The sequence below is a fragment of the Crotalus tigris genome, unplaced genomic scaffold (genome assembly GCF_016545835.1).
Source record: "Crotalus tigris isolate CLP2741 ecotype Arizona unplaced genomic scaffold, ASM1654583v1 scf7180000017833.3397121, whole genome shotgun sequence".
NCBI classification, from domain to species: Eukaryota; Metazoa; Chordata; class Lepidosauria; order Squamata; family Viperidae; genus Crotalus; species Crotalus tigris.
The window spans coordinates 2202099-2214548 of NW_024096661.1; the positions used below are offsets into that span (position 1 = coordinate 2202099).

A 12450-nucleotide genomic window follows, 5' to 3' on the forward strand; every position below is an offset into this window, starting at 1 on the left:
CACAGGGAGTGAACCTATAGTCCCTGATACTAGAGAACACAGTTTCCTTTGATTTCAAAATTAGGTGTAATTAAATATATATGTATGGAAGGAATTAGAAGGTTCCTGGAGAGCGAGATTTAAAGAAGTTAAGGCTTTGTTGCATTATATCTCCCAAATTTGAAATGTGACTATTTATGAGAAGCCTTGAATATACTTGAACTATGTGATTACGTGTGCTTGGAAGTTCCTTGTGTACCAAATTGTCCATCCTCAGTCTTTGAATTGGCTTTATTTTGACAGAGAGGAAAAATAAAAACTATATGGTTCCATTTGGTATAGATTTAATATGTTGCTTTAAAAACTGAGCCGTGGTATTTTCTATTAAGATGTTAACTCATAATTCCCTGTGATTAAAAAAAAAACGCTCACACCTTTATGCTATTTTTTATCTTTGTTTCACTTTGTTTCACTTTGCTTTTCTTTCTATTTTTGTTTTCTTTCTATTTGCTACTTGTTCAGTGGTTTTTTTAGGATTTTTCAATATATAGTTTTAGTTGAATTGTGTACAGGATTTAGAAGTTTTGATGAACTTTTTTTTTGACAAAAGATTCCACCTGGTTTCTGTAGACCAGTGGTGTCCAACCTTAGCAACTTTAAGACTGGACAACTTCAATTCCCAAAACTGTCCAGTTAGTTGGGAAATTCTGGGAGTTGAAGTCCTCAAGTTTTAAAGTTGCCATGGTTGGACACCCCCGCTGTAGAATTGGGGATGGGTTCTTTCTCAAGAGCCAGCAAATGATACTCAGCCAGAATTAATTCACTTGGGAATGTTAAGCCTCAAACATTTCTTGCCCACCTGTTGCTTTTCAGGTTCAGTCTGTTCAGGCAATAGGCCAGGACTTGCCCATCATTATGAATGGTAGAAAGGAGAGAATCCTCAGCTGCAAACACAGCACTGCAGGCCGAATCTGGCCATAATCCCAAGGCAAGGAGAGAAGTGTCCTTTGCTTCATCTGACTCCAATGCTGAAACATGCTTCGTTATCAAATTAAGCACAAGCTAACACAAAAGATTACAAAAAAGGAGAGGTTATATGAGACTTCCTCTGCTATAGAATATGAAAAACAAAAGTGCTGTCATTGCACTCTGTGAAAATTAAGAGTTAGATAACATTACTTCGGCATATACACAATTCCTCTGCAGGGCCCTTGCTGCTCTCTAAGCTTGGTTGTTTTCTTTGCAGATGCTGTAGAAAACCTCTACTAGCACTGATGATGTTACCTTGTGTGGTAATGAAACATCTGCAAGAAGACAATCAAGCTCACAAAATGTCGCAACACACCCCCCCCCCTTTGAGTCATGTCATCGCGTGCTGGGTGCTTGGCAATCTGGACACACTTATTATTGGTTGCCAATATATGATCAATACTTGCAGTCTTGGCGTTTGCTCTCTGCTGGCTTCCCCAGAAAGTTAATGGAAAGCTGGCGGGGAAGGTTACAAGCTGCTGCTTGCCAAAAAGAAAAGAGTTCCATGTCAAAGATTTTCAGCTCTATGCAAGCTGGCATGGAGCTGAAATCCTTCATGTCTGCTTGCATGAAGCTTAAAATCCTTTCGCAGGGAGCTCTTCAGCCAAGCCCCAAGAGATGAAGGACTGAAATCCAAGCAGGATTTTCAGCTTCTGAGCAAAGACAGCACAGTAGTAGAAGTAGTAACAACAACAACAACAACAACTTCATTGTCACTTTGAAAGCACACCAATCGGCATACATCAAAAGGTAAGAAGGGCAGGTGCTTTTGGGGGGGTGTCATAGGGAAGATGTAGGCCACATGAGAGTATTTCTCAGGCTGAAAATCCTGCTTGGATTTTGGCAGGGAGGATTTACAGCTCCTAAGTGGAGAAAAACAGCCTACATCAGGTTTCCTTGGGTCTTCTCCATCTCCCCTGAAACGCCCCATGCTCCTTACCTAGGATTTTGTCCACTTAACAGTTTTAAGATCACTTAACAACCAGAAGTGCTGAGATCGCAGTAGTTGAGTAAAGCAGTCATGTGGCATATTATTTAATGACTGCTTTGCTTCAACGACCGAGATTCCATTCTTAATAGTGGTTATAACGCAAGGATGACCCCTATTATTATTATTATTATTATTATTATTATTATTATTATTATTCAGTTTGAGATCCCAATAATGCATTATCGGTTTGATATTTTAGAAAGCTAGACAGAGTTGGTTAATTCCTTAGATTTTTTTTTTTTAAAAAAAATAGGGATAAATTCATGAAATACATTTTAAAATACTCAGCTGACCCGATTCTTACTATGCCACTCTTAGAAATCTAGTACATTTTAAGATGGATTCAAGTTATTTTGAGCAAATTTTGGATGCTACCCACTTTGGGATAAATTTTGAATTAAAAAGAGTTTCTGCTTCCTTGGCTAATGTTAGTACTCTGTTAGTAGATCCATTTTTGTCAGGTGCTTCAGTGCATGAGAGTTAATGTTTGTGAAAACATGGAATCCACTGAAAAATAAGTAAAAACCAGATTGTATCTGAAAACAGATTTACCTTTTTGTCCTTTTGGGACTGTTGTGTAGATCCATAAACCTCCCAACATGCTTTATAGAAACTCTTTGCTAAACCAAGTCCCCGGTGCAACCGCTGCACAATCAGTGTTGCAGCGTGGATCAGAGTTGAAAGAGTATAGGTGGAACCTGAAAAGCAAAACGTTACCATCCGGTAAGCATATACGTATTTGAATATCTGCATTAAATATATAGAAAATTGTAACTATTTATTGTCAAAATTGTAAATTAATTTGTTTTTCCTTTTTTTCTTTGTTGTATTGTTTTACTTTTTCTTTTAAAGCACTTTTTTGTGTGGTTTCTTTTCCCTTTTCTTTGCAAATGTATTTCTATCATAATTACCTTCGTGTTTTGTTCTTTGTCTTTTTATTTTTTGTTACTGTTTTAAAAGCAATATAAGCAAATAAACGTTTCGTTTATGAACAGCAAAATAAGTAACTTGATTATGTGCCACCAAGTTGGTTTCAATTCTTTAGCAACCACCACATAACTAGATTTTCTCCAGGAGGATTTGTTCCCCAAACTGGTTAATTCTTCCAATGTTGTGCCCATTGCCCCTACTGGTTGTTCTTTTCCTTTCTTTCCTTCTATCTTTTCCAGCATTATAAATGAACCTTTGAGCCTGGTTATTTGCACTCAAGTGAGAACTCCGCATTGATTAAAAGCTTATACAATGCACTTTCATACTGGTCTTCTTAAAGAACCCCCAAACATATCGAAAGAAAATAAATCCATCCTCTGTCAAGTTATGATGTGCGCATCTCACCTGCTAGAGTTTCTTTGGCTTCTGTGTGCATGGCTATGAGCGTATCACATATGCCATTTCCCAACAGCCCCAGGCCATGCAACAGCAGCTTCACATCATGAGGATCCAGTGGATTTTCATGAGTATCTCCTGGAATATAGATTTCAACTCCACGATTCCGCATGGCTCGGGATATTTCCCCATGTGTAGGATCCATTGAAAGAAAAAGTCTGTTAACAAGAACAGAACATACAGCATCTTATTTTGCTGCTAAAACAGAGTGGGAGACACAGTGGGAAAAGAGACGACTCAAGAACTTTGTAAGACACACGCCCACGATCCTTAGTAAAGGCAACCTCTGCAGTAGTTTTCTAAATCGCTCCTCCCACCAATCCAAAATGTTTGTATATATTTCATGTGTTTGATTCTACAGGTTAGGCCAGTGGTGGCACACCTATGGTATGCGTGCCAGAGACCGTACTCAGAGCCCTCTCTATGGGCACGTGTGCCGTGCCCCGGAGATGGCGAGGGACTGGCCCCCGCCACCCTGTCTCTGCCCACTCAGTCTGCCATGATCACCACGGCCATGCTCACCCGGCACCCAGTAATAAATAAGTGGGTCTTGGGTTGTAGTTTGGGCACTGGGTCTCTAAAAGGTTCGCCATCACTGGGTTAGGCTATATCCTTGTTTAATGTAAAACAGGAAGCTATTTTTTTTTCCATTTTGGTCATTATAAATGTTATGATTTGGCAGCAGTTTTCTTCTCCAATTTTAATAACAGAACTCACAGTTTCCTTTTCCTCTAGTCTCGTGCCTTAACTACGAGACCAAATTGACTTTTCTGTTCTGTTTCTGTGCTTGTGAAAGGTAAAAGATCTCTAATGAAAATGAACTTCTGTGCCCTTCCAAGATGAACGAAACTCAACTCAGTATACCTATTTTCAAAGTGACACTCATAAAAGGTGGGGGATTCCACTGATTAATAGTCCAAAAGGCATTTCTATGAATGCTCAGTGAGTAAATGCAGAACCTGAAATTTGGATGAGGAACAACACTGGGAGTTACTCCATCTGTCACTCCTCTTTCATTCAAGGTCAGGACTCCTCCGGGTTCAAGCAGAGCATTCAAGCGGTCCAACACAGAAGGGCTGCAAATTAAAGAGGGAAACCACAACAACCTCAGTGAACTTATGAAATGAAATTCAAAACAAACTCATGTGGAAACAAAACAGAAATCAGTTACTATTATTAATCATTTATCAGCTTATTCACTAGCGAATTTCATTACTCTATGTGCATATATAAAATAATCACAAGTGTGCCTTGGATGAATAAGATCCCATCTACCTAGCCAGACATCTGTGATGTTGGGAATGAACATCTTACTTCAACAATTTGTACATATATGCCTGCTTGCATTAGGGATGTGAGTAAATACAAAATATAGTTTCATTTTTTCTCTCTATAAAATGCAAGATAGATGTGAGATCAAATGTGCTGAATAATCTGGTATCCACAAGGATCTTTTGAGGCAAAACAGATTAAACCCTACATGAATCATTATCTAAATTGCGTTAGAAATGGAGGGATTGAGATCAGAAAACAGCAGCAAACGTATTATCTTTCTCTTTATCTACGTAGGGACTCAGTTTAAATTCTTCTAAGGTAATTAATTTAATCAGCCTGGGTCAGAGACAATTAATTAATTCACAGTTCAGCATTATGACCAAAAAGACCCAGCACCATTTTATTGTGGTTCCCCCTCCCCCCAAATAAAAATCTTGTTAAGAACTGGATTAATGTTATACAACAATATTAGGTATTGTTGGAAATGACACATTTCCTCTTTAACATCAGATGTGTAGCTGAACTCTTTTTTTTTTAACAATAGTAGGTAAAAACAAAACTATAATTCCTATAGTAATTTTACCTGCAGAAGTTTACATTGTCCATTAGAAGCCAGTCTCCAGCCTCTAAAGCCTGAACTAACATCCCATCAACCCATTCAAAAGTCCCATGGTTATGGCTATTCATAAATTGAACTACTTGCAACTTGAAGTGACGAAACTCTTCCACAAGTGTTGAAAATCCTAGAATGAGAGTAGCCAACAAAAGATATCACTATTTCTGTGCATCAAGAAGCCAGTCTTTAACACTTTGAAACATTAGCCCTAAAAACTGTTGATCACGGAAAACAACAACACATACATTTCGGTTAACCATCATTCTTATTTTCATTTGAATTTGTAAATGCTAGGGTTAGGGTTAGGAAGTTGAATGGAGGTTGAACTGAAAACATAGAGTAATGACTTTAGTAAAATATATTGTCTTTCAAAACAGCAACAACTGCAATAAAGCAGCAAATTTGGCTTCTCAAATAAATGCTCAAAACAAGTAAACAAAATGCATGTATTAATATATAATTATAATTTATATATTATAAATTATATGTTAATATTATATACTTTCCTGCATACCTGACTTTGAATATGAGTTGATCTTGGTATTGAGTCTCTGGACTAGCACAAGCACTCCTTCCAATTTATTCACTAGTTCAATGGTTATATTTTGATTCCCTTCCCCAAGAGATTTGGGTTTGAAATTAAGAATGAAATTGCTCCAGGCACGCAAGACAACTTCAGCATCGTCCGGGCACATGGTATTGAGGAGGAGACTGTCTCTTAGAAGGGTGCTGACAACATTCTCCACCTTTTCCAGTAAGAATTTCCACGGCCGAATGATATCAACCTACAGAAGATTTTAATACATCAGTCACAGTTGCATCCCATTGCCATATTACAACTGGAGTTCAGCTACTTATTCTGAATGAATGCTCTGTCTTCAAACAGAACTAGGTATCTGACAATATGTAGTTAAGGAACTAGCTGGTCTTATTAGTTAGCATAGACACTGTTAAAGAAAAACTTAAGGTGGGACAGCTTCTGTTCAGTTTCTTTGGTAGCCATCTTTCCTTATAGATTAATGTAAGCTAATTGTAGGGTCCTTGGTGCTCTCTGAGCTTGGTTGTTTTCTTGCAGATGTTTCATTACCCAACTAAGTAATATCATTAGTGCACTGACGTGTAGCACAGGTAGCGTTATCTAGTTGGATAATGAAACTTTGCAACAAGTTTCCCACAGTTCAGCCCTGAGCTACAAATATTCTCGTCTATGGTAAGCTGATTGCTAGATTGGGGCAGGCTATTCATTTTCGTGGAAATTACACAGCCAGCCAAGCTATCAAAGACACGAATCCAGATTTCCCTGTGAAAAAGAGACTTAGGAAATGAATATAAGACTCCATTGGGCTGGTAACACGAAAATTCAACACTTAAATATTTTTTGCCATCAGGAAACTGCTATTAACCAAGTAAAATAAATTCAACAATTGCTCCCCATCATCATTGTACCAGCCAATAAAGAAAGAAGGAAACTTGATTTGAGCCGCCCATTTGTCCAGGTAGAGTAACCATAAACATGACAGCTCTAGTCTCCTAGTGCAAAAGTAAGCAAAACATTATCTAGTTTTGGGGGCCATGGGGGCTTTTAAAACTTGCAGAAAATCACTTCTCTGTTCCATCCCCCAAATTTTGGCACAGAGCATACTAGTCATGCCACTGCATCACCTAGCAGGGTGTCTACCCCCCCCCCCCCGTTTGAAAAAAATTACCTGGCACAGAGCATACTAGTCATGCCACTGCATCACCTAGCAGGGTGTCTACCCCACCCCCCGTTTGAAAAAAATTACCTGTTCCTGCTCTATTACACATAATAGGGAAGCTCCATTAATATTAATCCTATTTTTGTTTAAAAATGAATAAGAACTGGGGGGAAAAAATAAACACTTACTTGCTCAAATCCACCTAATAGTTCTGTAGTATCCATAGAACTGTTCATTGGCATAATCTTTAACTGATGGCCTGTTAGATATGCCAGTAACTGAAGCAGGCTGGTCTTGCCAGCAGCAGCTGGGCCCACCAAGATTACCATCCAGCTCATATGTACACATTTTATGATGGCTTCCAGGGGCTGTAGTGAATGGTGGAGAAGAGACAGATTTCTGCCTGGAGGAGGGACATAATTGGCACGGGAAAGGACTGAGTAGCCAACCTTTGGGAAAACAAAAACAGTGTTACCTTCGTATGTAAACAGGGAGAAATAGAAGGGTAAAGAAAATTCTACAATAGTAATAGTCTTTATTTCCTTTTACCTGAATGTCATAAGGTGTGATATAGAATTGCCTGCTTCCTGTATATGGATTACAATTCTGTCCAAAAATATCCTTGAAGAGAGACACGACCTAAATAGATTTAAAAAAAAGAAGCAACCAAATCACATTCATATTGAATGTCGAATGTTCAATTCCACCCCCCCCCACCGCAATTTTCCTATGAACAGAAAGCTTTTATCCAAAACTTCTCTTTCCCAAAAGGAACCATCTGTAAACCTGGTGCAGACATTTAAAATCGCCTGATTCAAGGTAATGTATCTGTCTCACCTTGTAACATCTGAGGTTGTTTATTGCCACAGACATCCTACAGCTCAGAGAGTAAAATTTGACTACGCTCATCTGAGACTAGCGTATGAAGTATAACTGGCACAGAATTGTGAATAATTTTAAAGGCTGGTTTTTAAAGCTCTAAGGAATTGCATAATCTATAAATAATTCACTCAAGTGATACCTTGGATAAATTGCCAAATCTTCAGATGAAGACAGATGAGACCTCGATCACCCTATCATCAGATGAAGTTCTGGAAACTCCATGATCCAAGTGAACATATGCTTGCATATATTCATAAAAACACATTTGTGTACATAAGCAATTTTCCCTTTCACTAGGAGTAGGCAGCTTGGAGACCTCCAAATGTTTTACTTTTTTATTCACGTTATATCCCACCAACCTACTAAAGTATTTTTTAAAAAAAAACAAAAACCAAAGCTGGAATGTAAAGACAATACTAATACTGGATAACAATTAAAAACATAAGGAAAAAATGGTTGAGCTTTTGTAAACAGCGAGAGACCATGGGCTAGCACAGCAGTTTAAACTGTACAAACACGCTCATTACCATAGTTGCTATCCTACCACAGTGACAGCTAAGGATCAGAGGACATTCTAGACTGCTGGCCTATTCTTGTATGAGGAGTAGGTCAATCCAGCAAGACAGACCAGACTAAGAAACAGGCACTTTTCTTAGGCACTAAGCTACTTTATTAGAACAGCTATAGTAGCAGAACCTAGCAAGTCTGAATACACTTCCCTTGCTCCTTCTTTTATCTTCACATGAACTGGAGATGGGCGACTGCCTGAGTCATCTTTTAGTCTAGACCAGGAGTAAGCAACCTCGGCTCTTTTATGACTCATGGACTTTAACTCCCAGAATTCCTGACCCAGCATGGCTGGCTCAGGAATTCCGGAAGTTGAAGTCCATGAGTCATAAAAGAGCCGAGGTTGCCTACCCCTGGTCTAGACTCAAGTCTTGTTGATCTGACTGTTGCCTTGGCAATGGATCTTCCAGTTCTTCAAGGCCACATTCTACACTCATTAGAGAGACTCCTAATTGGTATAATCTGCAAGAGGCTGAAGTCAGTCTCCAAGTCTAGTTTCCTTTTTACCAATACTACTTCTATCTTATCTAGATTTAATTTCAACTCATTCTCCCCAGAGTAAATTTAGGCAATAATGAAACGATAACAATTATCCATTTCTATGGACTTGAATGGCAAAGGGCTTTAAAATTAATTGTCACCAACACATTGATGGCACTTAGCTCTAAAACTCTGATGACTTTCTCCAAGAGATTTCATATAAGTATTCAACAACATCCCCCATAAGACAGAACCATAAAAAACACCAAAGAGCAAAGACTTCCTTAGCAAGATTCACATCGTAATCTTAAGTCAATATTAGCCATTCTTCCTCAGAATCCTAGGAATTGTTCCAATATACCCAGTGAGCACCAGCTTGAGAAACAGATTCTGTATGGGGTTCTTTCTATTATATACCCAATGCATCAAAACATATACCTAAACTCAAACTTTGGGAAAAGAAGTTGCCTTAGCAGAAATTATTTTGAATTATACAATTGAAGACAGTATGACATGTTCAGATATATAAACATTAAATCAAAATCCTAAAATAAGCAAGTAAGTTCTCTCTGTTCTTTACCATTTCTCTGTCTGTTTTTGTTCTCATTCTTTCTCCATAGATCAAAAACATGTGTTTGCCAGGATCATAATTCCCAGGTGACTGATCTATAAGCATTAGCTGACACCATCGGAAAAGGTCACGCAAGTTAAATTCCCAAGGTGCACCTTTATGTCCCCACTTCTCAGTTGTAATTTCTTGATCCATCTAAATAAAAGTACCAATGCAAAGGATTACAAATAACAATGTGATTCAGTTCTTAAAACGATATTAGAAGACCATACCCAGCATTACATTTAACATATAAAGAATCTCAATTGGTAATCTTATTATTCATCCCTCTCCACTGAGCCATGGTGGTGCCACGGTTAAAATACAATATTGTAGGCTAACTCTGCCCACAGCCATAAATTCGATCCTGATGGGGTTCACATCCATCCTTCCAAGGTCATAAAATGAGGACCCAGATTGTCGGGGGCAATATGCTGACATTTGCAAATCTCTCAAACAGTGCTGTAAAGCACTATGAAGCAGTATATAAGTCTAAGTGCTATTGCTATTTATCTTATCACAATTTGAGGCACTATATTTACCTTGTTGTTGAATTCAACCATCTTTGCAATAATCTCCTTGTCGATGGCTGGAAAAAGAGTATTCCCAATGTATTCCATGTCTGATGCAGAAAGTGGGTCTATATAAACCTGTGCCATTTTTAAGGGGAAAAAAAGTATTATTATATACAGAAGACACATGTATTCTAAAGATATCATCATTTTGGCAATGCTGAACTTAAAAATTTCCATCAATATATTTAAATAAAAACACCCTACTGCAAAACAAAGCAACGTAGTCATTCCATACGTTGCAGGAATATCGGAAAAACTCAGGAGGATCTTCAGCCAACACAACATACGTGCACACTTCAAACCCAAGAACACACTAAGGCAGAAGCTTGTCCACCCCAAGGATAAAGCACCCAGACACAAACTGAGCAACGTGGTATACGCAGTGCAATGCAATGAGCCCTGTGCAGATCTGTACATTGGGGAAACAAAACAACCACTTCATAAGTGCATGGTACAACACAAGAGAAGAAACCCATCAGGACAAGATTCAACAGTCCATCTGCATTTAAAAGACAAAGGCCACTCTTTCGAAAACAGCAAATCGCTGGTTTGAAAGAGGGGTCAAAGACGCTATCTATGTCAAAAACTGAACAGCCCTCTTTCGACAGAGGGGGAGGGATACAACAACATCTATCTCCAGTCTACAACACACTCCTTTCAGCAGTTCCAAGAAGGCTCCACACCCATTTGCACCATTCAGGTGACCTTGAGGACACAGATAAACCTCCAAGTGGCCTCAACGACTCTGTAAATGAATGCAAATGACCAGCTGCCTCCAAGGAGTATAAATCCTTCCATTCCCCACCATTCAAGTCAGAGCTGAAGAAGCTTCTTGGATGAGAAGCGAAAGGTCTTCAAAGAAAAACAAGAAAGTCCAGTTGCCTCTTGAAAAAAGCATCTTTGGGACAACTATGACCTGGATGACTGAGAACCTCTACAGACACTTTACTACAGTGTTTCTCAACCTTGACAATTTTAAGGCATGTGGACTTCAACTCCCAGAATTCCACAGCCAGCAATGCTGGCTGTGGAATTCTGGGAGTTGAAGTCCACATGCCTTAAAATTGTCAAGGTTGAGAAACACTGCTTTACTACAAAGGGATTGAATCAGCAAAAAATTAGCCTTCACGTTTATCTAGAATGACATAATTAACATTCATTTTAAAAGAAATGTTAAAACAAAAGCGACAATGGAAGAAATTATGAACTTGCCTGTGTAAATCTGTTCAAAAACGACTTAGGTAACCCTTTCCTGCCACCTCCTTGCCTGTAGGGATTCTGGCATCCAAAGATCTTTGTCATCTTGTGCTGAACATAAAAACTCATCCCCAACTCAGGTACATAAATCTCTGCCCGGTGGTCAAAACAGGCATTCAGGCCTTCTAGGACGGACTGAGAAGCCAAGTTCAGCTATTGAAGACATATAAATATTTTAAAAAGGTTACATTCCCCTTCTTTTTCATAACAAAAATGTTCATACAATATGAATTTACCTTGGGCCAGTTACTCTCTCTCAATGCAACCCACCTCACAGGACTGTTGTGGAGAAAACAGGAAGAGGAAGGAGTATTGTATATGTCTGCCATCTCGAGTTCCTTATAAAGTAATAAAATTTCGCTTGAATCTCTCTAATTCAAAGACAACGATATGGTGTGGATGCAGCTGGATGCAGCGGTAGCACCACCGCTGCATAGCTAACTGGCTGCCTGTAGGTTTCCAGGTGATATGAAAAATGCTGGTTATCACTTTTAAAACCCTACATGGCATGGAATGAGATTACTTGCAGGATCGCTCATCCCCAATGGTTTTGCCTGTCCTGTTACATCAGGTGTGTGTATGTTATGTGTGTGTGTAGTAATATTCCAGATTCTTTCATGTAGCTGAGGGGTGGGGGTGATCTCCCACCCTCCAATGTTGGAGAGCCTAAATAAGATTCGGGGAAAGATCATCACTCTAAAAGATCGATCAATCGATAGATGAGAGAGAGAGAGAGAGAGAGAGAGACAAAGACAGAGAGACAAATAGATAGAAAGAAATAGAGATGGAGAGAGAAAGAGATAGATATAGATAGAAGAGAGATAGATATATAGAGAGGGATAGAGATAGAGATATAGATAGATAGATAGATATAGAGATAGATAGATAGATAGATAGATAGATAGATATAGAGACAGAGAGACAGATATATATATATATATATATATATATAGAGAGAGAGAGAGAGAGAGAGAGAAAGAGAGATAGGGAGATAGATAGATAGAAGATGGATAGAGAAAGATAGAGAGAGATGGAGAGAGAGATAGGTAGATAGATAGAGATAGAGATAAATAGAGATAGAGACAGAGAAAAAAATAGAGATAAAA

At 38.6% G+C, this 12450-nt stretch overlaps 1 protein-coding gene across 3 annotated transcripts in view; it reads right to left on the reverse strand.

The window, feature by feature from the left end:
- MDN1 (midasin AAA ATPase 1) overlaps window positions 1-12450 on the reverse strand; it is a 128832-nt gene that overhangs the window by 74952 nt on the left and 41430 nt on the right. For all 3 annotated transcript variants that reach the window (XM_039343129.1, XM_039343130.1, XM_039343128.1), the window contains exons 38-48: window positions 11300-11497; window positions 10055-10162; window positions 9483-9668; window positions 7523-7612; window positions 7162-7422; window positions 5791-6061; window positions 5244-5403; window positions 4345-4461; window positions 3335-3543; window positions 2552-2697; window positions 839-1041 (exon numbers count right to left, since the gene is read on the reverse strand). In XM_039343129.1, the coding sequence (XP_039199063.1) occupies window positions 839-1041; window positions 2552-2697; window positions 3335-3543; window positions 4345-4461; window positions 5244-5403; window positions 5791-6061; window positions 7162-7422; window positions 7523-7612; window positions 9483-9668; window positions 10055-10162; window positions 11300-11497 (1949 nt within the window). The remainder of the gene's footprint in view (window positions 1-838; window positions 1042-2551; window positions 2698-3334; window positions 3544-4344; window positions 4462-5243; window positions 5404-5790; window positions 6062-7161; window positions 7423-7522; window positions 7613-9482; window positions 9669-10054; window positions 10163-11299; window positions 11498-12450) is intronic.